This window comes from Poromitra crassiceps, assembly GCF_964638095.1.
Source record: "Poromitra crassiceps genome assembly, chromosome: 1".
Classification (NCBI taxonomy): domain Eukaryota; kingdom Metazoa; phylum Chordata; class Actinopteri; order Beryciformes; family Melamphaidae; genus Poromitra; species Poromitra crassiceps.
Window position 1 is genome coordinate 36,102,836 of NC_139623.1, and position 27,309 is coordinate 36,130,144.

The 27,309-nt window shown below is 40.5% G+C and overlaps 1 protein-coding gene across 1 annotated transcript in view; it reads left to right on the plus strand.

Moving 5' to 3' along the window:
• Window positions 1–2,228: 2,228 nt before the first annotated feature.
• The window catches only part of LOC310780118 (15-hydroxyprostaglandin dehydrogenase [NAD(+)]), a 48,523-nt gene continuing 23,442 nt past the window's right edge, over window positions 2,229–27,309 (plus strand). The window contains exons 1-3 of the mRNA XM_083640672.1: window positions 2,229–2,410; window positions 9,302–9,425; window positions 12,439–12,545. Coding sequence (XP_083496798.1) covers window positions 2,318–2,410; window positions 9,302–9,425; window positions 12,439–12,545 — 324 coding nt within the window. The 5' untranslated portion in view covers window positions 2,229–2,317. The remainder of the gene's footprint in view (window positions 2,411–9,301; window positions 9,426–12,438; window positions 12,546–27,309) is intronic.

Consider the following 27,309-nt stretch of genomic DNA (forward strand, 5'->3'; position numbering starts at 1 on the left):
AAATGCTCCCAGCTACGATCCCGTTTAATGTGTGTGCGCAGTGAGTTCCACATCTTGACCCCCTGTACAGAGAGGGCTGTTTGTCCTAGGGAGGTTTTTTGGTGCGACACTTTGCAGTTCCCTGCGACAGCACCTCTGGTGGCTGTGTATACATAGATGAGTTTTATCTTAGCGAAACCAATGAAGTCATCAAAACTTAAGATATTTAGTTTTTCGATGATGCAATGCTGGAACCTAATTGGCTTCCTGTCCAGAATTTTTATTGTGTGACTGTAAAACATCCCAAGAGGTCTGATTACAGTTGGGTGAGCCTGGGACCATACAGTTGCACAATAACTCAAGTATGATAGAATAATTGAGTGAATAAACTGTAGTTTGCCACATAAAATAGTACAGTTCCTAATCATTCCGAACATATATAGGTTTGCTTTTACAACTCTGCTCACCATCTGAATATTTTTAGGTGAGTATCTATTACATCAGGCCAAGATATTTAACTTTAGATACCTGGTCAATAGATTGATCATTGATTTTTAGATCCAATTTATTTACTTCATTCACTTGATCTGGTGAGGATCGTCTCCTAGACGAGAAACAAAGAAATTGACACGGTTTTCTTAATGTTCAGTGTTAGACAAGAACGTTGAGCCATGCCTTACATGAAATATAGGCACCGGTGTATTCCTCCCAGCCCCCTCCCCCCATTACGTTGCTGACACGGACACAACATAACCCGTCTGCGTCTGTAAACAATGTTTCAAAGCTGCAGGCAAAGGGAGCAAATCACGTCCAGCTTGGCCAAATATTCAGAGTTGTTCAAAGAGCAACAGGTTAGCGGATGTGATAGATAACATTATTACATTCCCTCAAATAAGTCAAACGAGTGTTATTTCTTTGTGATAAGCAACTTTTTTTCAGTGTCTGAGTTTGACGACGAAATGCACTGAGTACGAGCACCACAGACCCTCTGCCTGAACCCATAATCATTTTACAGCGGGACATTCAAAAATAAAGTGGATACATAAACTGAAAAGAATTGGAGCGAGAATTGACCCCTGTGGTATTCCCGTTTTGCACCCTAGTAAAGCTGATTGTTTATTGTTAATAACTACACATTGCTCACGATTAGTGAAATAGGATTTAAACCAGACTGGGTGGGGTTAACTCCCAGGGGGGGTGCGGGGGTTCAACTCCCACGGTTCCACAATTAATATTAAAGATTAAGAAAGAGCAATGTGATGTCATCAGTGATGTCACTCAAGCAATTGTGATGTCATCAGTGATGTCACTGGAGTGACATCATCAATGACATCATCGGTGACATCATCATCAGTTGGAAGGCCAAAAAATGCGGTTGTAGTGCCTGCCCCCTGTGGGTGGATTTGCACCAGATTAATTCCAGACCCCTGAAAAGTGTTTTGGTACATTTTAGAGGCGATCGAAAGCAATGGTGCACCTTGAAACTCTAGACAAACAGACAGGCAACAGATCCTTTCTGTCATGCCAATAAATGAGATTTGAATTTGAATGAGAGCGAGAGAGAGAGAGAGAGAGAGAGAGAGAGAGAGAGAGAGAGAGAGAGAGAGAGAGAGAGAGAGAGAGAGAGAGAGAGAGAGAGAGAGAGAGGACTTAATGTCTATTTCTTGCCTTTTTCTCTGTATACTTGGTAAGACATAGGCACACACAGCGCTTCGCCCCCATCTAGTGGCCAAATATATAATTGTAACATTTCAGCCTTGAGTAGTAGCTTACGGTTTCTTTGCAGCAAAATGTCTTGGTTGGAAGGTTTCAACTGTTTATGTCAGCATTCCCGGATCCCACTTTGGGAACCACTAATAAACCAATTTAACAAGCCTACTCGGATTCGTAGCCTATTGTGTAGGTTAGGACAAAAGGTTCAAACAAATCTAGCTAGTGTTAAGATAAGATAGCCTAAGGGAATAAAGGCTGTTTGATCTCCCAGTTTCCACAAATCCCTTAGGCTAATCATTGTGCCTTTTTCATGTTTGATTTACTACTGTAACTACTGTAACTAAGTTTACTGAAGGTGGAAACCAAAGAATCATTGGGGCATGCAGGTTCAAAGTGTGAACAAGTTCTGCCCTCCTTGCCAGCGGTTTCTGACACGTCTGGAATGCTGCACGCGTCGTGCTGGTATGCTTCTGTATAGTATAATTATGGGCGGGATTTGAGGAGAAGCATAACAGACAGAATTGTTTCCCTCGGTTGCTTTTTGGGGTTTTTTTTAGTGCTTGACGTTTCTTACATTGGCTGCTCCATACATAGGCTGCTCACTCTACTTCATTACCTTGCTGAAATGGCGTTATTTGATAAAATCGCAGTAGTGACTGGAGCAGTCGTGGGTTTAGGAAGAGGTCTTTCGGAGGTACTTCTGCAAAACGGTGCCAAGGTAAAACAATTAACAAACGTCTATTTGTATTTATATTTTGGCCATGTGGGTTTGAATGTGTGTGAGGTGTGTGGATACTGGGGTTGTGTAGCCTCTAGGCTAAAAGTCTGCTGTTCCATTTTGCAACTTTAGCTGCACTGACGCACGTACGATCTGTTGCAACTTCAGCTGCACTGCATTATCAAGTCTGTGTGGAGTTGCAATTAATCTTCAGGCGTTGTTAAGGTCCATTTATGGCAATAATTGACATAATGTGTGGAGAAATGTAGTGGTAAATACAGAGGTGGGTAAACTAAGGTGAGTAGGCTAGTCAAGTCAAGTCAAGTCAAGTCAAGTTTATTTGTATAGCAGCCCTATCACCAGTGGCGTGCCGTCCATTATAGGCGAACTAGGCAAATGCTAGGGGCGCTTGAGCCGTTAGGGGCGCCAGAGAGGGTAAAAAAAAAAAAAAAAAAAAAAATTTTAGAAATACTTTTTCATGATAATAGGCCTACTATTATTTTACAATAGTAGACAAAAAATAAGCACAACAACATCTTAAAGTCCCTGGAAACCAAAATCCACAAAAACGTTCTAACTATGTTATTTAGGGTCTTATGTTAGTAATTTTGTGCCTCCGAAATTATTATACATTACTTTCAACCCAAAGCCTTAAAATCGCCACTTTTCTACAAGATTCTACAAAGTACTTCCTCATTGAAGACAGCAGTGCGTGAGGTGCTAAAACGCAGGAGCTTATGACGTCATAAGCTCTATATAACCTTTGTACACGCGCGCAATCCGCACCCACCTATGGCAAGTCCGTTCTTTGCCCCCAGTGACAGCGCTCCCTTGCTGTCCGTCTCCCTCTGTGTGCGTCTGCCAAGCGCTATGCTTGTGAGATTAGCAAGGTGTCGGGTTTCAGCCAGGCCATGTGCTTCTCTCTCTCTCTCTCTCTCTCTCTCTCTCTCTCTCTCTCTCTCTCTCTCTCTCTCTCTCTCTCTCTCTCTCTCTCTCTCTCTCTCTCTCTCTCGACTAGTGAGAGAGAGCGAGAGACACACAGGCTGGTGGCTCTCTCACACACACACACACACACACACACACACACACACACACACACACACACACTCGCAAGTGCTGTGTAACTTGATCTCTTTCTCCGTTTCCCTCCCCCCCTCTCTCTCGCGCTCTCTCTCTCGGAGGAGATAAATGTCCCTGCTGCAGACGGACACGCCCACACATTCCGCGGGAGAAAGTACACTCTAAAAAATAATGAAATCTCATGCGTTTTGCCACACCTGTCAAACCTAAATTTATATACTTTGCAACGTTCATCATCGTTCAAATTTGGCTGGTAGCTTATTAACATAGGGTCCTGTGATGTGATGAACTCAAAATGCTAAATAATAAAGAAATATTTCTGGTTTCCAGGGACTTTAAGTCTTTAAATAATAGTGAAATCATTTTTCTAATTCTGGCTTTCTGGCTGCCTGGGCTGCAGCACTTTCACCATGGTCCCTAATCCATACCACCCCACCCCCTGCGCGGCCGCGCCCCCTTTTACCTGCTCAGAGCTTTTTCCCAGAGTGGGGGGGGAGCAAGGGAGCTGGAAGGTGGGTGCTGAGGGTGCTGCAGCACCCCCTGGTGGCAAGAAATGGGATTTTCGAAATTGTTGGATTTGGCTGTCTTGTGTTTATACCACCAACAAAATGCATTAAAAAACAGTTTGTGCTTCCCAGCTCTGATCTTATATGCTCTCTCTTCAAAAGTGTTTGATTTTCATCATAATCTGGTTTTCCATAATAATAATAATAAGTTCAGTGTTTATGCCTGTGTTGCTGTCTGTTGTAGTGTAAAACGACTAAAGGGAGAGCAGGTGCTTATATGAAAGTGAGTGAAAAAAGGAGAAGATACTGAATAATGACATCACAACAGTATAATCCTAATGTTAATTTAAAATTAAATATTCTTCTAAATATGGATTAAAGTCCAAAAAACATCAAATTTTCAACATCAAGACTCCCTTCCTTACAGCACCCCTTCCTAAAAGTACTTCCAGCGCCACTGGGGAAGGGCAATTCGAGCCTGCACTGCAGTGGTGGAATTCGCTGCGATATAATTTTTATTATATTTTCTTTGGGGGGGGGGGGCACCAGCACAAATCTTGACCTAGGGCACCAACTTGGTCAGGCACGCCACTGCCTATCACAAGCATGTCTCAGAGGACTTCACAGAAAATATGTCTAGCTAATTCTAGCTGACACAACAGTAGCAATTACAGTAGTAATAATAATACATTGAAATTGAATAATAATACATTGAACAATCAAAGAAATATAGAAAATATAGAAATATAGAATAGAATGGGTGCCATGCTTTAGGGTAGAATGGGTGTCATGCTTTAGAATAGTGGGGGAGGAGAACAGGAAAGGGAGGATGTGGGGAGGGAGCAGGGGGGAGAGCAGGGGGAATCTGAGATAGGAGAGAGCAGGAAAGTGATGAGGTGGGGAGGGAATGGGGGATGTGGGGGAGGAGGTGGGGAAGGAGCAGGGGAAGGGGGAAAGAGGAGGGAGCAGGAGGAGGGAGGGGGAGCAGGGGGATGTGGGGGAGGAGAGAGCAGGGAAAGGGAGGAGGTGGGAGGGAATGGCAAATGTGGGGGAGGAGAGTGCAGGGAAGGAGAGGTGGGAAAGGAGCAGGGGAAGGGGGAAAGAGAAAGATAATGGGTGTCATGCTTTAGAATAGAATGGGTGCCATGCTTTAGAATAGTGGGGAAGGAGAGTTCAGGAAGGGAGGAGGAGGTGGGGAGGGAGAGCAGGGAAGGGGAGGAGGAGCTAATTCTAGCTGACACAACAGTAGCAATTACAGTAGTAATAATAATACAGGCTACAGTTTACCCACCTTGTTTGTGTTCTGAAAACAAGTGAGTAAACTATCTGCCTCATTTCAAAGAGGTGGGTAAACTGTGTTTACTTGTGTTTACCCTCCACTAGTGTATACTAGTATAGGTGTAGTCTCTCTCCCCATCTTCCGCAATCCTAAAAACTCATCTCTTTTCTCTCCATTTTACCTCCCCCTAACCATACTTCTTCATCTCCCTTATATGCTGCTCACAGACTTGTTTTTAATAATGGTCCTCACCCTTGCTGACCCTCGCACTTTTACTGTCTTACCTCGTGTTAATTGTATATGCTATCTCTTCTACTAGTGTACTATTGTTTTTTATTGCATCAATGTTCAACTTGTTTTTTGTTTCTTTATCTTATTTATCTTTTTCATTATCACTGCTTTCCACTATGTATGTTACATGATCTATGCTTGTTTTTTATCCCTCTGTACGTCGCTTTGGAGAAAGGCATCTGCCAAATGAAATAAAGTAAAGTAAAGTGTAGTGGCTAAATTGTATTCAAAGGTTAATGCACATACATAGTGCGTCAAAATTAAAATGTATGCATGCAATAAAATCAGTTCAGACAATTAAGCACAAGTGAGCATCTGTGACACAAGGGGGGGGGGGGGGCACTGCCTAATTAACCTGGCAGATTTGACTAAATCCTTGCTATTTTTAAGTGAGTGATGTCATTATTGCATCTCATCTAAGCAAGGGTCTATGGCCTGGGCATGGGATACTAATTGGAATCCTATATGGTGTGTAGTCAATTATCATTGATCCTTGAACATTTATTTCACTAAAACTGCAAACCTGTGACTCCATTACCTCTTGCCTGAGCCTTAAACTGGAATAAGCAATTTTTGTCTACTAGGGACAGAAACAAGACATTTGTATAAACTTGAAATATGCATTTTCTGGAGAAAATGTGTGTGGTTGCTGAGAGCACAATACTGACGGCTGTGACAGCCATAAATATCTATATGTGGTGTGTGGGAACGTTATGTGTGTGGGCATGTCCATGTGGGTATGTAGCCAGCCTGCAATAAATCTTTGCTGCTCAACCCCAAGAGACCTGCATGACAGCTACCGCATTGGGGCTTTAACATTTGAATATGCCCAGAGTTGAGTTAGATTACCCTTGAAATGTAGTCAGTTAATGATTACAAATTACATGACAATGTTTGTAATAAGTAACGTAATCCCTTGGATTACAAGATAATTGTAATGCTTTTGGATTACTTTTAATTACTTCAAAATCAAACGGTGAAAAGTTTACACCTTATACTAAAAAGGGATGCAGTAAAAAAACAGAAACAAAAAAACAAACAAAAAACAAATAATCTACCCCCCCCCCCCATTTAATCATCTCAACATTTCTTTTTCACAGTAGTTTCTGCTGTCAGCTAAAGCAGGGGTCTTCAAAGTGGGAGGCAGGCCTCCGCAGGGGGCTCCAAGCAGTTTCTGGGGAGGTTCAGGGAATGGAAGTGAAAACAATATTAAGTGTTGAGTGTTGAGTGTCTATCCATGGGATCAAATAACACAATCATGATCCCATTGGCACCCAGGAATTGAGCGAGGGGGGCTCCTTTTTCCAAACTTTGTCTGGGGGACGGCCCACAGTCTCAGACTTTGAAAACCCCTAAGCTAAAGATCAAATGGTGTGTTTCAGATAGAGGGGCTGCATAAAGGGACAGTACCAGAAAAAATAAAATTAGATTTAGATTCTAAACACAACTTCTAAACTTTAGAAGTTGCATTACTTGTCTGGCGATTAGCTTCACAATACAAGGTGGGGTGAGAGATAGTCATCCATACATCCTTACAGCCTCCTGATAAACATTGTGTGACTGTAAAATGGCGTAAAGGTGAACTTAGGCTAGGTCTGGTTCCGGTTTAATGCATCCCTCTCGGAGGTCGGTTAGAAGCGGAATAATGAAGCGTTGATGTATGTAACTGCTTTTATTAGCAGGCGGTAGGTAGGCGGTTGATGGCATGGGCGTATTTGGGTGTGTGTGGTCTGAAATAAAGCGACAAAAATAAACTGCATTATAAAATGAGTCTTCTCTACATTATTTAGTAGTAGGCTAATAAACATGTTCAGAAACTAATAAACATATTGCCCACTTAATGGTTAAAACTAAACCCACATGCACTGAGAGGAATTACTGGTGTTACCATAGCTACACAATACTGTAGGTGGTGAATTATAGCCACAATTATTACATGACATACATACAGTAGGCTATGTAGAATAACAACAAACAACACTACAAACAATCATTACAATCATGATATCATCATAATCAAACAAGACTGTATCATAATTATATTCACAAATCATAAACTCAATGGATGGAGCACATGGCCAACTGTCAATTATCCAATTAACACCTTAAGTGCCATAGCCGAAATAATTCGTCTTACATAATCCAACGCTTGAGTGCCAGAGCCGAAATAACTCGTCTTACATGTTTTTTTGACGGTGGGACATCAATCAACCCCTCTTACATCTTCGAGATAACTATTTGGAGCAAGAGCATGTGTGTAATCTATTTTACCGACCACTAAGTGGCGACAGAGACCGAGAGAAGTCACAGCCACGGGACCCAAAAGCAGCCGCCTCCGCGGAAATGGCTTGGATTTTACAGTCAGAAGCCCGAGACACACACACAGAACGGACAGAGATCCCTTCCCCCCAGAGCCGCGGATCAACGCGCGAACACACACACACACACACACACACACACACACACACACACACACACACACACACACACACACACACACACACACACACACACACACACACACACACACACACACACACACACACACACACCGCGGGAGCAAGCTTGGCGATTTTACAGTAATCCAATCCATTTCAGGCAAGCAGGCAGGCAGGCACGCAGACAGACAGGCAGGCAGCACAACACGCTTCTGACACGCCCGCTGAAGCCAGGAGGAAGGAGGAGAAGACACACGGAGGGAGGAGTTTGAATGAGAGGGGTGTTTCCTGTTGTTATGGAGGAAATTACTGTTCAAAACTATTGTTTAGAATGTCTGACGGTCTTACTGATGCCAAAAATGAATGGTTAAAGTGACTGTTTCACAAAAAGCCATTTATCTCTGAATAAATTTCCAGACGCTGAAACCATGCTGTACTCAACGGCTAATATCTACATAACTACTAACTCTGCAAACTAACTCTTTTAGACAGAGAAAGCACACATTCTATTAGTTATTTTTAGATGATTGCTGTTCATGAATTCTTAACAGAAAAGAATCCTCGGCTGTTCTAAAATGAGCCAGAATCGTCAAAAACACCCCTGGCACAACTTACCTACAGGAATGAAAACATGGCTGGCACCCAATGTGTTAAGATGCCATGATGGTGAAATATCAACATGTGGAAAACTACTAACTCAACATATCTACAAAGCAGAAAGAATGGCTCAAATCAGAAAACAACAATAACTTACATTTCCTTTCATGAACGCACACAGTCAAGTCAATCAAGATGAAACCGCAGCAACAGCCACCAATCGCGCACCTCTGGAAGTCCATGGCTTCACATCACACAAGGCACGCAGATGAGGCCTTTATATAATTATATATAAGCTGCAGTACCGGATTGCGCCAGTAGAGTTCACCATGGGGGCTTTGCTACTAAATGATCAAGTACACCATAACTGAACAGAACTAAAATAACTAGACATTACAGGGCCTTTTGTACAGTGACAATGGAAGGCAGGTTGAGCTGGTATCGTGGTATGTATAAGCTACCTGTCTTTTGTGCTAGTAGCAGTCATAGTCTTGCAGTAGCCAGCCGTAGATACGATAAAAGCGTGCCGACGTAAGACGTTGGGTCTGACCATGTGAGACAAGTAGCAGCCCAACTGGAAATGTGCAGTCTGCGATCAGCGCCTTGACCACCACCTTGTAGCTTGCAGGAATGCTGGATGTAAATGCTCTTGTGTTCATCAACAAGTCTCAATTTTACTGACTGGTCTTGATTATATCAGGTCGCCCTCCTGGATGTGAATGAAACCGGTGGGAAGAGTTTAAAGGAAGCCTTTGATAAACAGTATGGACCTGACAGAACTCTGTTCCTGAAGTGCAATGTGGAGTCAGATGAGCAATTCAAAGGTAACATTTTATCTTACTAGTATTGCAGTACTGCACCAACCCCCCCCCCTCCACACACACATATCCCATACATACATTTCAGAACATTGTTGATAACTGCATGTCAGTCAAGTCAAGTCAAGTCAAGTTTATTTATATAGCCCTAATTCACAAGCATGTCTCAGAGGGCTTCACAGAAAGTATGTCTAGCTGATTCTAGCTAACACACAGTAACAAGAATATACAGAATAAAGATAACATTTGAACATTTGAAGAAAGCAGGAGAGTGGAGGAGGAGAGGGGGGAGGTGGGGAGAAAATAGGAAATGTGGAGGAGGAGAGAACAGAGGAGGAGAGATGAGGGTGCAGGGGAGGGAGAGCCAGGGTAGGGGTAGGGTCTAGGGTTGGGGGAGGGGAGGGAGTAGGATACGGGCCCGGATTAGGGCGAGGGTGGGGAGAAATGGGAAATGTGGAGGAGGAGAGAACAGAGAAGGAGAGGTGGGAGGGTGCAGGGGAGGGAGAGCAGGGGGAATGTGAGAGGGAGGAGAGGGCAGAGAGGAGGAGAGAACAGAGAAGGAGAGGTGGGAGGGCGCAGGGGAAGGAGAGCAGCGGGAATGTGAGAGAGGGGAGAGGACAGAGAGGAGGAGAGAACAGAGAAGGAGAGGTGGAAGGGTACAGGGGAGGTAGAGTAGAGGTAGGGTCTAGGGTGGAGGGAGGGAGTAGGATACGGGCCCGGATTAGGGCGAGGGTGGGGAGAAAATGGGAAATGTGGAGGAGAGAACAGAGAAGGAGAGGTGGGAGGGTGCAGGGGAAGGAGAGCAGGGGGAATGTGAGAGAGGGGGGAGGACAGAGAGGAGGAGAGAGGCAGAGAAGGAGAGGTGGGAGGGTGCAGGGGAAGGAGAGCAGGGGGAATGTGAGAGAAGGGAGAGCAGGAAGTGGCAGGGATTCAGGAAAATAGGGGAGAAGAGGAGAAGGAGCAGAGGGGGGGAGAAGGAGGAGAGAGCAGGAGAAGGGAGGGGGGGGCGGTGGGATGTGGGGGAGGAAAGAGCATGGAAAGAGAGGAGAACAGGAAGGGGGAAGAAGGGAAGAAGCGGGGGAAGGGGGAAAGAGAGAGGGGGGGGGGGAGAAGATCAGACAACTGACTACTCTAAGCATTAACCAGAGCTAACTGGGACATAGTATCTAGCTAATCTACAGCCTAATCTGGCCTATCCTACCCTGCTCTAGTCTGATTTTAGCCTGAACACTATAACAGGTCAGCCTTAGGCTGTAGCTAATCTATCGCCTACCTAAGCTGTTCTAAACCAACCGGCAGCCCTCGACCAGTGATGAAGAGCACCGATGCCCCCCGACCCGGCCCCCGCCCACATAAGGCGTGGGAGGGAAGGCCAGGCCGGGACACAGCGGCACCCCCTCACCCCCAGTGAACGCAAGAAAACCTTTCCACCATATGGTGGCAATCCACACATGGATCGCCACCTAGATTGCCCCAGTGACTTGGCTGAGGAGGAACCTTGTGAGGTCGTTGTGCTAGGGGCCCATTGCTGCGGCCCGGGCGGACCCAGCCCCCACGCGACCCGCCCCCCCAGCCCCCAGCCACCAGCATAGTGACTGAGAGCGTGAGAGCAGGCCACGCGGGGGACGGGCCCACCCAGGCCACAGCAGCGGACCCCCATCCGGGGACTCCCCTCCGAGACAGGCCGAGAGATGTCGGGCTAAACCATGCACAGAGTTTCCGATAATGAAACTCTGTGAATGGTTTATTATGGAAATAAAATTTACAAGAGAACAGAAAATTGAAAATGTAAAAAAGAGTCCAACAGAAGGGATATAAAAATGTAATTTTTAAATTATCCTAAGATCAGGGAAGGGAGTTGAAAATCTAAAAAGTAGAGTCCAAAAAGAAATAGAAAATGTAGTCTTTAAGTGTTCGTAGGTTTAGAGAATACTAGTTAATTAGCTAGGTGAAAAAAGGGGTAACAAGATTGGGAGTTCCATGAGGATGATCTGAGGAATCCATGAGTCCGCGTTGGTGACATGGATTAAGAGGAGGGGAGGGGAGGATAGGAGTCGGAGGTGATGATTAAGAGGAGGGGAGGATAGGAGTTGGAGGTGATGATGAGGCGGCGGGGAAGGGGGGCTGGGGGGGCGCCCCCCCCTTCCCTTAGGCAAGCAGGTGACCAGGATGATGAGGATAGGGGTCGGTGATGGTGATGAGCCCGGGGTGTCAGACAGTAGAAGGAGTAGTGGGTAGATGGCCTAGAGTGACGACAGGTGGCTAGGGCGATGACGGCCAGACCTAGGGCTGCAGCGGTGGGGAGTACGTCAGGCCAATGAAGGACACCTGAGGGGGAGAGAGAGAAGAGAGCGGGGGAATCTGCGCAGAGGTGGAACTAACTCTATAGACAACAATAAAATTAGGTCAAATCAAAATTTATTAGGATTATTTAGGATGACTAATATTATACTGCTAATTCAGGTCTAGGTAGTCTAGGTCTAAGTTTAGACTGATACTGCTGGCTTGTGATAGCCCGCTCAGCAGTTCAGGACTAGGTTTATTCACCAGCTAAAATCTATCTGAGCTACTAGATCGGCTGATGCCATATTATTAAATTAGGTCAAGTCTAAGTTTATACTGATACTGCTGGCTTGAGATAGCCCGCTCAGCAGTTCAGGACTAAGTTTATTCACCAGCTATTTGATTTTATATCTGAGCTACTGGGTCGGCTGATGCCATATTATTAAATTAGGTCAAGTCTAAGTTTATACTGATACTGCTGGCTTGAGATAGCCCGCTCAGCAGTTCAGGACTAAGTTTATTCATCAGCTATTTGATTTTATATCCGAGCTACTGGATCGGCTGATGCCATATTATTAAATTAGGTCAAGTCTAAGTTTATATTGATACTGCTGGCAGTCAACACCTCAGGAAGAAGAGCTCGACTCAGATGTGAAATTAAAAAGTTAATCACAATGTGTTATTTGCTGCTCTGAATTTCCATCAGTCTTATGTTGTTATAACTCTCTGCAAACAGCTGCCATTCAGAAAACTGTGCAAACCTTTGGACGACCAGACATCATGTGCAACAATGCTGGCATCATAAATGAGACTGAATGGGAGAAAGCTGTCTCCATAAACCTGGTAAGTTGTAGAAATTAAGAGCAGTGCAACTGCATCTGGTTGTGATTATTAGGGGTGGGGGAAAAAATCGATTCACCTAAGTATCGCGATTTTTAATGTCACGATTTTTTGAATTGATCTTTTATTCCAGAATCGATAATCGCAAAAAAAAAAAAAAAAATTTTTTGGGTGCTTGCAGTCAGGCCACTCACTGAACAGCAGGCCAGGCGCCGCCTACTGGTTTACTAGTGGTTTTATTACTTTATTAGTTAGTCTGAAGTAATAATTACACTTCAGGGTTAAAGTGGGTGCATCTCATTGTAAAATTGGACTTCAAACGGCCCAAATCTGGCTTCAAACGGCCCAAATTGGGCTTCAAACGGCCCAAATTTCACGCGCGTCGGCCCATATCGGCCTGGCCTGCTTGGTATCTAATGCCCGGCCTGAATTATGAGTAGTCTAATAGGTTACTTACCCCACCCACCCTTGTAAAAAACGCCAAAATCGAGGGGGCGGAGTTTAGGGCACCTACGGCATCAAAGGGGCGTGGCTTATTTTTTGTGAAAAGTCATTTTTTCACTTGTTCCTCAAAGGGCACTTCTCCATTTCACCCTGTGTTTAAAGCCATTATGTGAAAAGTCCATTTTTCAGTAGTTCCTCAAAGGGCACTTCTCCATTTCGCCCTGTGCTTAAAGCCATTTTGAGCAAAAATGCTTTATTTCAGTAGTTCTCCAAAGGGCACTTCTCCATTTCCTCATATCAGTTAGACCATCTTGTGGGTGTTGCAATGTTGTGCGCATCACACAGACAGCCTGACAGCGTGTATAAAGCCACCGTGTCAGCCAGAGCAAAGACAGCGCAGCCATTGGCAGATCACCGCTACATCAGTCAACTTCAGCATTCATGTGTGTTTGCATACGATGCCGCCATATTTGGGCACAGCCTAGCCCCTGATCCTGTTTTTTATTTTTTCCCACTTATAGCCTATATCCTTTAGACTAGCCATGTGGTGATTAGTCAGCATGTTAACGGATATATTTTACCCTAATACTGTTTGTTTTGTTAGAAATAGATTAATGGATATTTTCCATACATTTGATGATGATACTTTTAAAAATCATATGAATTTTGTACGTTCTAATGCCTGTTGGGATGAGATGCTTATACTGTGTAATAATACAAACATGTCTACAGATGTCATATTTGATTCGTTTTTCTCTGAGGAGGGTAAAGTGTTTAGCATAGGTAATTTAATTGTGATATTTACAATAATGCATGATGTATGCAACAGACATAACATAGATTTGGTTTTGGATTATTTGTGCGATAGACATTTAGGTGTCTGTATGGCTTATTTGAGATTGATTGGTGAGAAAAGAATGTTTACAATGTCTATGGAATTAAAAAACATTTTAGATAAAAAACGTTTGTTTGTCGGTGTTATAGTCTCGGCATGATATATAGGTGTATACTACACTTTCCAAACGTTAACACACATCAAACACAGCAACTCTTTCCCACTACACTTTCCAAACATTAACACACGCCAAACACAACTCTTTCTCACTACACTTTCCAAACATTAACACACGCCAATCACAACTCTTTCTCACTACACTTTCCAAACATTAACACACATCAAACACAACAACTCTTTCCCACTACACTTTCCAAACATTAACACACGTCAAACACAGCAACTCTTTCTCACTACACTTTCCAAACATTAACACATGTCAAACACAACAACTCTTTCTCACTACACTTTCCAAACGTTAACACACATCAAACACAACAACTCTTTCTCACTACACTTTTCAAACATTAACACATGTCAAACACAACAACTCTTTCTCACTACACTTTCCAAACGTTAACACACATCAAACACAACAACTCTTTCAAAGATTAACACATGTCAAACACAACAACTCTCACTACACTTTCCAAACGTTAACACGCGTCAAACACAACAACTCTTTCAAACAACACACGTCAAACACAACAACTCTCTCTCACTACACTTTCCAAACATTAACACACGTCAAACACAACAACTCTTTCCCACTACACTTTCCAAACATTAACACACGTCAAACACAACTCTTTCTCACTACACTTTCCAAACGTTAACACACATCAAACACAACAACTCTTTCCCACTACACTTTCCAAATGTTAACACACATCAAACACAACAACTCTTTCACACTACACTTTCCAAATGTTAACACACATCAAACACAACAACTCTTTCTCACTACACTTTCCAAACATTAACACATGTCAAACACAACAACTCTTTCTCACTACACTTTCCAAACATTAACACATGTCAAACACAACAACTCTTTCAAACGTCAACACACATCAAACACAACAACTCTTTCCCACTACACTTTCCAAATGTTAACACACGTCAAACACAACTCTTTCTCACTACACTTTCCAAACATAACACATGTCAAACACAACAACTCTTTCTCACTACACTTTCCAAACGTTAACACGCGTCAAACACAACAACTCTTTCAAACATTAACACACATCAAACACAACAACTCTTTCTCACTACACTTTCAAACATTAACACATGTCAAACACAACAACTCTTTCTCACTACACTTTCCAAACATTAACACATGTCAAACACAACAACTCTTTCAAACATTAACACACATCAAACACAACAACTCTTTCTCACTACACTTTCAAACATTAACACACGTCAAACACAACAACTCTTTCTCACTACACTTTCCAAACATTAACACACATCAAACACAACAACTCTTTCTCACTTCACTTTCCAAACGTTAACACACATCAAACACAACAACTCTTTCTCACTACACTTTCCAAACATTAACACACATCAAACACAACAACTCTTTCCCACTACACTTTCCAAACGTTAACACGCGTCAAACACAACAACTCTTTCAAACATTAACACATGTCAAACACAACAACTCTTTCTCACTACACTTTCCAAACATTAACACGCGTCAAACACAACAACTCTTTCAAACATTAACACACGTCAAACACAACAACTCTTTCTCACTACACTTTCCAAACATTAACACACGTCAAACACAACTCTTTCTCACTACACTTTCCAAACATTAACACACGTCAAACACAACAACTCTTTCCCACTACACTTTCCAAACATTAACACACATCAAACACAACTCTTTCCCACTACACTTTCCAAACGTTAACACACATCAAACACAACAACTCTTTCCCACTACACTTTCCAAACATTAACACACATCAAACACAACAACTCTTTCCCACTACACTTTCCAAACATTAACACACATCAAACACAACAACTCTTTCCCACTACACTTTCCAAACATTAACACACATCAAACACAACAACTCTTTCCCACTACACTTTCCAAACATTAGGCGTTTCTAAGATGTGGGGGCAATATCAATCTAGAATCTAGATTGATTTGATTCACTAATTTGGCGTTCTCTCATGCAAAATATCCAACATCCAATATCCAGAAGTAGTGATTACTACACAGAAGTAACTTTAGTTCCACCATTTGCTATTTGCTTCAAACATAATTTGGATCAGTTGTAACTTTGACCATTTCTAACAATTTCTAGACAGTGAATTTACACAAGCACTTGAGTGAAATTCATGTGAATTCAATGTGAACATGCATGAGCTGTGATTGAATGAACGCAGATTGTCAGATTTGTATACCAAACCCTTATCCTGGCGCCTGCAAGGGTCGTCTGTACCACTAATGTCAGCCACTATGTGTTACAATATTGGGCTGGTTTCATAGACCTGGCCCAAAAGTACATACATACATGTTAGTTAGTGATAATAGTCAAACATGGTTTTTCATGTTCTGACTTGCTGAAATGTGTGCTGCATATATACATGTTAGTTACACATAATAGTCAAACAGGGGTTTTCATGTTCTGATGTGCTGAAATGTTTTACACGTCACGTAAAACAGTTTTTAAAACAGTTAATTAGCCTACACAATGTGTAATTTCAGGTTATTGTAAGTTATTGCATAGTTGCAATCTTTCATACTTGCATACTTACAAGTTGGTTGTTTTTAATGGCATGTGATTTGCGGTTCTAATTACCCAATGTGTAATTTCAGGTGATTGTAAGTGTGTCATACATACCTACAAGCCTTCATATCAGTTGGCTGTGTCAATGATTTTCTGTACCTCTTGGTGCGTCATCATTGTCTTTGTCAGGCTTAGAAGCAATGTCTAAACAGTAAACAGTTTATGACAAGTGGTGGCAGCATGCTATGCTACTACACAAGACATGTTATGGTACATAAATAATATGTAGCGTATAATAATCTGTAGAACTCTGTCAGAGTTATACTCTGTCATTATTTTTACATTTGACTTTGAGAACTATGATGAACTGTTAGTCAGTACTCTGTACTGATGTACAAAAGTAACAAGATTGAGTTTGTGAAATCTTCAACCGGAATAAAAAAAACTGGATATAATATAACTGAATCAGTTAGGCCAAACTATTATCAGTCAGGTCGGTAATGACCGGGGGAAATTATATGATTATTGTCCATTGTGTGTATGATACAACTTTGTTTATCATTCTGCCCCTCACACTATACAGTCTGTATTTAACTCACACACATGTCAAACACAACTCTTTCTCACTACACTTTCCAAACATTAACACATGTCAAACACAACAACTCTTTCCCACTACACTTTCCAAATGTTAACACACGTCAAACACAACTCTTTCTCACTACACTTTCCAAACGTTAACACACATCAAACACAACAACTCTTTCTCACTACACTTTCCAAACGTTAACACGCGTCAAACACAACAACTCTTTCTCACTACACTTTCCAAACGTTAACACGCGTCAAACACAACAACTCTTTCAAACATTAACACACATCAAACACAACAACTCTTTCTCACTACACTTTCAAACATTAACACACGTCAAACACAACAACTCTTACTACACTTTCCAAACATTAACACATGTCAAACACAACAACTCTTTCTCACTACACTTTCCAAACGTTAACACACATCAAACACAACAACTCTTTCCCACTACACTTTCCAAATGTTAACACACGTCAAACACAACAACTCTTTCTCACTACACTTTCCAAACGTTAACACACATCAAACACAACAACTCTTTCTCACTACACTTTCCAAACATTAACACACATCAAACACAGCAACTCTTTCCCACTACACTTTCCAAACATTAACACACATCAAACACAACAACTCTTTCCCACTACACTTTCCAAACATTAACACACATCAAACACAACAACTCTTTCTCACTACACTTTCCAAACATTAACACACATCAAACACAACAACTCTTTCCCACTACACTTTCCAAACGTTAACACGCGTCAAACACAACAACTCTTTCAAACATTAACACATGTCAAACACAACAACTCTTTCTCACTACACTTTCCAAACGTTAACACGCGTCAAACACAACAACTCTTTCAAACATTAACACATGTCAAACACAACAACTCTTTCTCACTACACTTTCCAAACGTTAACATGCGTCAAACACAACAACTCTTTCAAACATTAACACACGTCAAACACAACAACTCTTTCTCACTACACTTTCCAAACATTAACACACGTCAAACACAACTCTTTCTCACTACACTTTCCAAACATTAACACACGTCAAACACAACAACTCTTTCTCACTACACTTTCCAAACATTAACACACATCAAACACAACTCTTTCCCACTACACTTTCCAAACGTTAACACACATCAAACACAACAACTCTTTCCCACTACACTTTCCAAACATTAACACACATCAAACACAACAACTCTTACCCACTACACTTTCCAAACATTAACACACATCAAACACAACAACTCTTTCTCACTACACTTTCCAAACATTAACACACATCAAACACAACAACTCTTTCCCACTACACTTTCCAAACATTAGGCGTTTCTAAGATGTGTGGTCAATATCAATCTAGAATCTAGATTGATTTGATTCACTAATTTGGCATTCTCTCATGCAAAATATCCAACATCCAATATCCAGAAGTAGTGATTACTACACAGAAGTAACTTTAGTTCCACCATTTGCTATTTGCTTCAAACATAATTTGGATCAGTTGTAACTTTGACCATTTCTAACAATTTCTAGACAGTGAATTTACACAAGCACTTGAGTGAAATTCATGTGAATTCAATGTGAACATGCATGAGCTGTGATTGAATGAACGCAGATTGTCAGATTTGTATACCAAACCCTTATCCTGGTGCCTGCAAGGGTCGTCTGTACCACTAATGTCAGCCACTATGTGTTACAATATTGGGCTGGTTTCATAGACCTGACCCAAAAGTACATACATACATGTTAGTTAGTGATAATAGTCAAACATGGTTTTTCATGTTCTGACTTGCTGAAATGTGTGCTGCATATATACATGTTAGTTACACATAATAGTCAAACAGGGGTTTTCATGTTCTGATGTGCTGAAATGTTTTACACGTCACGTAAAACAGTTTTTTAAACAGTTAATTAGCCTACACAATGTGTAATTTCAGGTTATTGTAAGTTATTGCATAGTTGCAATCTTTCATACTTGCATACTTACAAGTTGGTTGTTTTTAATGGCATGTGATTTGCGGTTCTAATTGCCCAATGTGTAATTTCAGGTGATTGTAAGTGTGTCATACATACCTACAAGCCTTCATATCAGTTGGCTGTGTCAATGATTTTCTGTACCTCTTGGTGCGTCATCATTGTCTTTGTCAGGCTTAGAAGCAATGTCTAAACAGTAAACAGTTTATGACAAGTGGTGGCAGCATGCTATGCTACTACACAAGACGTGTTATGGTACATAAATAATATGTAGCGTGTAATAATCTGTAGAACTCTGTCAGAGTTCTACTCTGTCATTATTTTTACATTTGACTTTGAGAACTATGATGAACTGTTAGTCAGTACTCTGTACTGATGTACAAAAGTAACAAGATTGAGTTTGTGAAATCTTCAACCGGAATAAAAAAAACTGGATATAATATAACTGAATCAGTTAGGCCAAACTATTATCAGTCAGGTCGGTAATGACCGGGGGAAATTATATGATTATTGTCCATTGTGTGTATGGTACAACTTTGTTTATCATTCTGCCCCTCACACTATACAGTCTGTATTTAACTCACCACACCTTGCCTCAGGCCCGTTGACAGAAGAGCCCCTCTGAGGTCAGGGGCAGGTAGAGTGTGTTGAGTTAAATACAGACTGTATAGTGTGAGGGGCAGAATGATAAACAAAGTTGTACCATACACACAATGGACAATAATCATATAATTTCCCCCGGTCATTACCGACCTGACTGATAATAGTTTGGCCTAACTGATTCAGTTATATTATATCCAGTTTTTTTTATTCCGGTTGAAGATTTCACAAACTCAATCTTGTTACTTTTGTACATCAGTACAGAGTACTGACTAACAGTTCATCATAGTTCTCAAAGTCAAATGTAAAAATAATGACAGAGTAGAACTCTGACAGAGTTCTACAGATTATTACACGCTACATATTATTTATGTACCATAACACGTCTTGTGTAGTAGCATAGCATGCTGCCACCACTTGTCATAAACTGTTTACTGTTTAGACATTGCTTCTAAGCCTGACAAAGACAATGATGACGCACCAAGAGGTACAGAAAATCATTGACACAGCCAACTGATATGAAGGCTTGTAGGTATGTATGACACACTTACAATCACCTGAAATTACACATTGGGCAATTAGAACCGCAAATCACATGCCATTAAAAACAACCAACTTGTAAGTATGCAAGTATGAAAGATTGCAACTATGCAATAACTTACAATAACCTGAAATTACACATTGTGTAGGCTAATTAACTGTTTAAAAAACTGTTTTACGTGACGTGTAAAACATTTCAGCACATCAGAACATGAAAACCCCTGTTTGACTATTATGTGTAACTAACATGTATATATGCAGCACACATTTCAGCAAGTCAGAACATGAAAAACCATGTTTGACTATTATCACTAACTAACATGTATGTATGTACTTTTGGGTCAGGTCTATGAAACCAGCCCAATATTGTAACACATAGTGGCTGACATTAGTGGTACAGACGACCCTTGCAGGCACCAGGATAAGGGTTTGGTATACAAATCTGACAATCTGCGTTCATTCAATCACAGCTCATGCATGTTCACATTGAATTCACATGAATTTCACTCAAGTGCTTGTGTAAATTCACTGTCTAGAAATTGTTAGAAATGGTCAAAGTTACAACTGATCCAAATTATGTTTGAAGCAAATAGCAAATGGTGGAACTAAAGTTACTTCTGTGTAGTAATCACTACTTCTGGATATTGGATGTTGGATATTTTGCATGAGAGAATGCCAAATTAGTGAATCAAATCAATCTAGATTCTAGATTGATATTGACCACACATCTTAGAAACGCCTAATGTTTGGAAAGTGTAGTGGGAAAGAGTTGTTGTGTTTGATGTGTGTTAATGTTTGGAAAGTGTAGTGAGAAAGAGTTGTTGTGTTTGATGTGTGTTAATGTTTGGAAAGTGTAGTGGGTAAGAGTTGTTGTGTTTGATGTGTGTTAATGTTTGGAAAGTGTAGTGGGAAAGAGTTGTTGTGTTTGATGTGTGTTAACGTTTGGAAAGTGTAGTGGGAAAGAGTTGTGTTTGATGTGTGTTAATGTTTGGAAAGTGTAGTGAGAAAGAGTTGTTGTGTTTGACGTGTGTTAATGTTTGGAAAGTGTAGTGAGAAAGAGTTGTGTTTGACGTGTGTTAATGTTTGGAAAGTGTAGTGAGAAAGAGTTGTTGTGTTTGACGTGTGTTAATGTTTGAAAGAGTTGTTGTGTTTGACGCATGTTAACGTTTGGAAAGTGTAGTGAGAAAGAGTTGTTGTGTTTGACATGTGTTAATGTTTGAAAGAGTTGTTGTGTTTGACGCGTGTTAACGTTTGGAAAGTGTAGTGAGAAAGAGTTGTTGTGTTTGACATGTGTTAATGTTTGAAAGAGTTGTTGTGTTTGACGCGTGTTAACGTTTGGAAAGTGTAGTGGGAAAGAGTTGTTGTGTTTGATGTGTGTTAATGTTTGGAAAGTGTAGTGAGAAAGAGTTGTTGTGTTTGATGTGTGTTAATGTTTGGAAAGTGTAGTGGGAAAGAGTTGTTGTGTTTGATGTGTGTTAATGTTTGGAAAGTGTAGTGGGAAAGAGTTGCTGTGTTTGATGTGTGTTAATGTTTGGAAAGTGTAGTGAGAAAGAGTTGTTGTGTTTGATGTGTGTTAACGTTTGGAAAGTGTAGTGAGAAAGAGTTGTTGTGTTTGACGTGTGTTAACATTTGGAAAGTGTAGTGGGAAAGAGTTGTTGTGTTTGATGTGTGTTAACGTTTGGAAAGTGTAGTGAGAAAGAGTTGTTGTGTTTGACATGTGTTAATGTTTGGAAAGTGTAGTAAGAGTTGTTGTGTTTGACGTGTGTTAATGTTTGAAAGTGTAGTGAGAAAGAGTTGTTGTGTTTGATGTGTGTTAATGTTTGAAAGAGTTGTTGTGTTTGACGCGTGTTAACGTTTGGAAAGTGTAGTGAGAAAGAGTTGTTGTGTTTGACGCGTGTTAACGTTTGGAAAGTGTAGTGAGAAAGAGTTGTTGTGTTTGATGTGTGTTAACGTTTGGAAAGTGTAGTGAGAAAGAGTTGTGTTTGACGTGTGTTAACATTTGGAAAGTGTAGTGGGAAAGAGTTGTTGTGTTTGACATGTGTTAATGTTTGGAAAGTGTAGTGAGAAAGAGTTGTGTTTGACATGTGTGTGAGTTAAATACAGACTGTATAGTGTGAGGGGCAGAATGATAAACAAAGTTGTATCATACACACAATGGACAATAATCATATAATTTCCCCCGGTCATTACCGACCTGACTGATAATAGTTTGGCCTAACTGATTCAGTTATATTATATCCAGTTTTTTTTATTCCGGTTGAAGATTTCACAAACTCAATCTTGTTACTTTTGTACATCAGTACAGAGTACTGACTAACAGTTCATCATAGTTCTCAAAGTCAAATGTAAAAATAATGACAGAGTATAACTCTGACAGAGTTCTACAGATTATTATACGCTACATATTATTTATGTACCATAACATGTCTTGTGTAGTAGCATAGCATGCTGCCACCACTTGTCATAAACTGTTTACTGTTTAGACATTGCTTCTAAGCCTGACAAAGACAATGATGACGCACCAAGAGGTACAGAAAATCATTGACACAGCCAACTGATATGAAGGCTTGTAGGTATGTATGACACACTTACAATCACCTGAAATTACACATTGGGTAATTAGAACCGCAAATCACATGCCATTAAAAACAACCAACTTGTAAGTATGCAAGTATGAAAGATTGCAACTATGCAATAACTTACAATAACCTGAAATTACACATTGTGTAGGCTAATTAACTGTTTTAAAAACTGTTTTACGTGACGTGTAAAACATTTCAGCACATCAGAACATGAAAACCCCTGTTTGACTATTATGTGTAACTAACATGTATATATGCAGCACACATTTCAGCAAGTCAGAACATGAAAAACCATGTTTGACTATTATCACTAACTAACATGTATGTATGTACTTTTGGGCCAGGTCTATGAAACCAGCCCAATATTGTAACACATAGTGGCTGACATTAGTGGTACAGACGACCCTTGCAGGCGCCAGGATAAGGGTTTGGTATACAAATCTGACAATCTGCGTTCATTCAATCACAGCTCATGCATGTTCACATTGAATTCACATGAATTTCACTCAAGTGCTTGTGTAAATTCACTGTCTAGAAATTGTTAGAAATGGTCAAAGTTACAACTGATCCAAATTATGTTTGAAGCAAATAGCAAATGGTGGAACTAAAGTTACTTCTGTGTAGTAATCACTACTTCTGGATATTGGATGTTGGATATTTTGCATGAGAGAACGCCAAATTAGTGAATCAAATCAATCTAGATTCTAGATTGATATTGCCCCCACATCTTAGAAACGCCTAATGTTTGGAAAGTGTAGTGGGAAAGAGTTGTTGTGTTTGATGTGTGTTAATGTTTGGAAAGTGTAGTGGGAAAGAGTTGTTGTGTTTGATGTGTGTTAATGTTTGGAAAGTGTAGTGGGAAAGAGTTGTTGTGTTTGATGTGTGTTAATGTTTGGAAAGTGTAGTGGGAAAGAGTTGTTGTGTTTGATGTGTGTTAACGTTTGGAAAGTGTAGTGGGAAAGAGTTGTGTTTGATGTGTGTTAATGTTTGGAAAGTGTAGTGGGAAAGAGTTGTTGTGTTTGACGTGTGTTAATGTTTGGAAAGTGTAGTGAGAAAGAGTTGTGTTTGACGTGTGTTAATGTTTGGAAAGTGTAGTGAGAAAGAGTTGTTGTGTTTGACGTGTGTTAATGTTTGAAAGAGTTGTTGTGTTTGACGCGTGTTAATGTTTGGAAAGTGTAGTGAGAAAGAGTTGTTGTGTTTGACATGTGTTAATGTTTGAAAGAGTTGTTGTGTTTGACGCGTGTTAACGTTTGGAAAGTGTAGTGGGAAAGAGTTGTTGTGTTTGATGTGTGTTAATGTTTGGAAAGTGTAGTGAGAAAGAGTTGTTGTGTTTGATGTGTGTTAACGTTTGGAAAGTGAAGTGAGAAAGAGTTGTTGTGTTTGATGTGTGTTAATGTTTGGAAAGTGTAGTGAGAAAGAGTTGTTGTGTTTGACGTGTGTTAATGTTTGAAAGTGTAGTGAGAAAGAGTTGTTGTGTTTGATGTGTGTTAATGTTTGAAAGAGTTGTTGTGTTTGACATGTGTTAATGTTTGGAAAGTGTAGTGAGAAAGAGTTGTTGTGTTTGACATGTGTTAATGTTTGAAAGTGTAGTGAGAAAGAGTTGTTGTGTTTGATGTGTGTTAATGTTTGAAAGAGTTGTTGTGTTTGACGCGTGTTAACGTTTGGAAAGTGTAGTGAGAAAGAGTTGTTGTGTTTGACATGTGTTATGTTTGGAAAGTGTAGTGAGAAAGAGTTGTGTTTGACGTGTGTTAACATTTGGAAAGTGTAGTGGGAAAGAGTTGTTGTGTTTGATGTGTGTTGACGTTTGAAAGAGTTGTTGTGTTTGACATGTGTTAATGTTTGGAAAGTGTAGTGAGAAAGAGTTGTTGTGTTTGACATGTGTTAATGTTTGGAAAGTGTAGTGAGAAAGAGTTGTTGTGTTTGATGTGTGTTAACATTTGGAAAGTGTAGTGTGAAAGAGTTGTTGTGTTTGATGTGTGTTAACATTTGGAAAGTGTAGTGGGAAAGAGTTGTTGTGTTTGATGTGTGTTAACGTTTGGAAAGTGTAGTGAGAAAGAGTTGTGTTTGACGTGTGTTAATGTTTGGAAAGTGTAGTGGGAAAGAGTTGTTGTGTTTGACGTGTGTTAATGTTTGGAAAGTGTAGTGAGAGAGAGTTGTTGTGTTTGACGTGTGTTGTTTGAAAGAGTTGTTGTGTTTGACGCGTGTTAACGTTTGGAAAGTGTAGTGAGAGTTGTTGTGTTTGACATGTGTTAATCTTTGAAAGAGTTGTTGTGTTTGATGTGTGTTAACGTTTGGAAAGTGTAGTGAGAAAGAGTTGTTGTGTTTGACATGTGTTAATGTTTGAAAAGTGTAGTGAGAAAGAGTTGTTGTGTTTGATGTGTGTTAACGTTTGGAAAGTGTAGTGAGAAAGAGTTGTTGTGTTTGACATGTGTTAATGTTTGGAAAGTGTAGTGAGAAAGAGTTGCTGTGTTTGACGTGTGTTAATGTTTGGAAAGTGTAGTGGGAAAGAGTTGTTGTGTTTGATGTGTGTTAATGTTTGGAAAGTGTAGTGAGAAAGAGTTGTGATTGGCGTGTGTTAATGTTTGGAAAGTGTAGTGAGAAAGAGTTGTGTTTGGCGTGTGTTAATGTTTGGAAAGTGTAGTGGGAAAGAGTTGCTGTGTTTGATGTGTGTTAACGTTTGGAAAGTGTAGTATACACCTATATATCATGCCGAGACTATAACACCGACAAACAAACGTTTTTTATCTAAAATGTTTTTTAATTCCATAGACATTGTAAACATTCTTTTCTCACCAATCAATCTCAAATAAGCCATACAGACACCTAAATGTCTATCGCACAAATAATCCAAAACCAAATCTATGTTATGTCTGTTGCATACATCATGCATTATTGTAAATATCACAATTAAATTACCTATGCTAAACACTTTACCCTCCTCAGAGAAAAACGAATCAAATATGACATCTGTAGACATGTTTGTATTATTACACAGTATAAGCATCTCATCCCAACAGGCATTAGAACGTACAAAATTCATATGATTTTTAAAAGTATCATCATCAAATGTATGGAAAATATCCATTAATCTATTTCTAACAAAACAAACAGTATTAGGGTAAAATATATCCGTTAACATGCTGACTAATCACCACATGGCTAGTCTAAAGGATATAGGCTATAAGTGGGAAAAAATAAAAAACAGGATCAGGGGCTAGGCTGTGCCCAAATATGGCGGCATCGTATGCAAACACACATGAATGCTGAAGTTGACTGATGTAGCGGTGATCTGCCAATGGCTGCGCTGTCTTTGCTCTGGCTGACACGGTGGCTTTATACACGCTGTCAGGCTGTCTGTGTGATGCGCACAACATTGCAACACCCACAAGATGGTCTAACTGATATGAGGAAATGGAGAAGTGCCCTTTGGAGAACTACTGAAATAAAGCATTTTTGCTCAAAATGGCTTTAAGCACAGGGCGAAATGGAGAAGTGCCCTTTGAGGAACTACTGAAAAATGGACTTTTCACATAATGGCTTTAAACACAGGGTGAAATGGAGAAGTGCCCTTTGAGGAACAAGTGAAAAAATGACTTTTCACAAAAAATAAGCCACGCCCCTTTGATGCCGTAGGTGCCCTAAACTCCGCCCCCTCGATTTTGGCGTTTTTTACAAGGGTGGGTGGGGTAAGTAACCTATTAGACTACTATTATGATCCCAGTCCGCCCCTGTTTTCCTATCGCCCAGCTCTACTCATGATATATAATATACAGTCTCTAGTGTATGATTCAACTTTTCCCATGTTCTAATCTAGTGTAAAAAAGCAAACAAACTGAAAAAATAAAAGAAATAAATAAACAAAAATCGCAATAAATCGTAATATCGAATCGCAATAATCGTAGAATCGCAATACTTAAGAATCGCAATATAAATCGAATCGGCACCCAAGAATCGTGATAGTATCGAATCGGGAGATAAGTGAATCGCCACAGCCCTAGTGATTATGTCATGTTTACTGAATAACAGCTGTGACTTTTGTGATTCACAGTTTGAGCTTTTGCACCACTCCCAGGAAATTTCCAATTATGTTCTGTTTACATGCATCAGACAGTGGAAATATTTAGCAATGTAATAGAATACACCACTAGCAAGAGGACAAATCAGGACTTATTCTCTTTTCAGCCATATTAGAGAGTTCAATGAATGATTTGGTAACCATTTGTATTGCACAGTGTAATTAAAAACTTTTGCCCCCAATGTCTAAAAGCTGGGGGCATTTACAAAATTTTGGGAGCACGGCTAGGTCGAAACCTAGCATATGGCTGGTGTGGTAAAGCGTGCACATATCATGTTTCTCATAGGATGATTGCGGAATGGAATGTTATCTGGAGGGGAAAATGTAGCCTAAAAA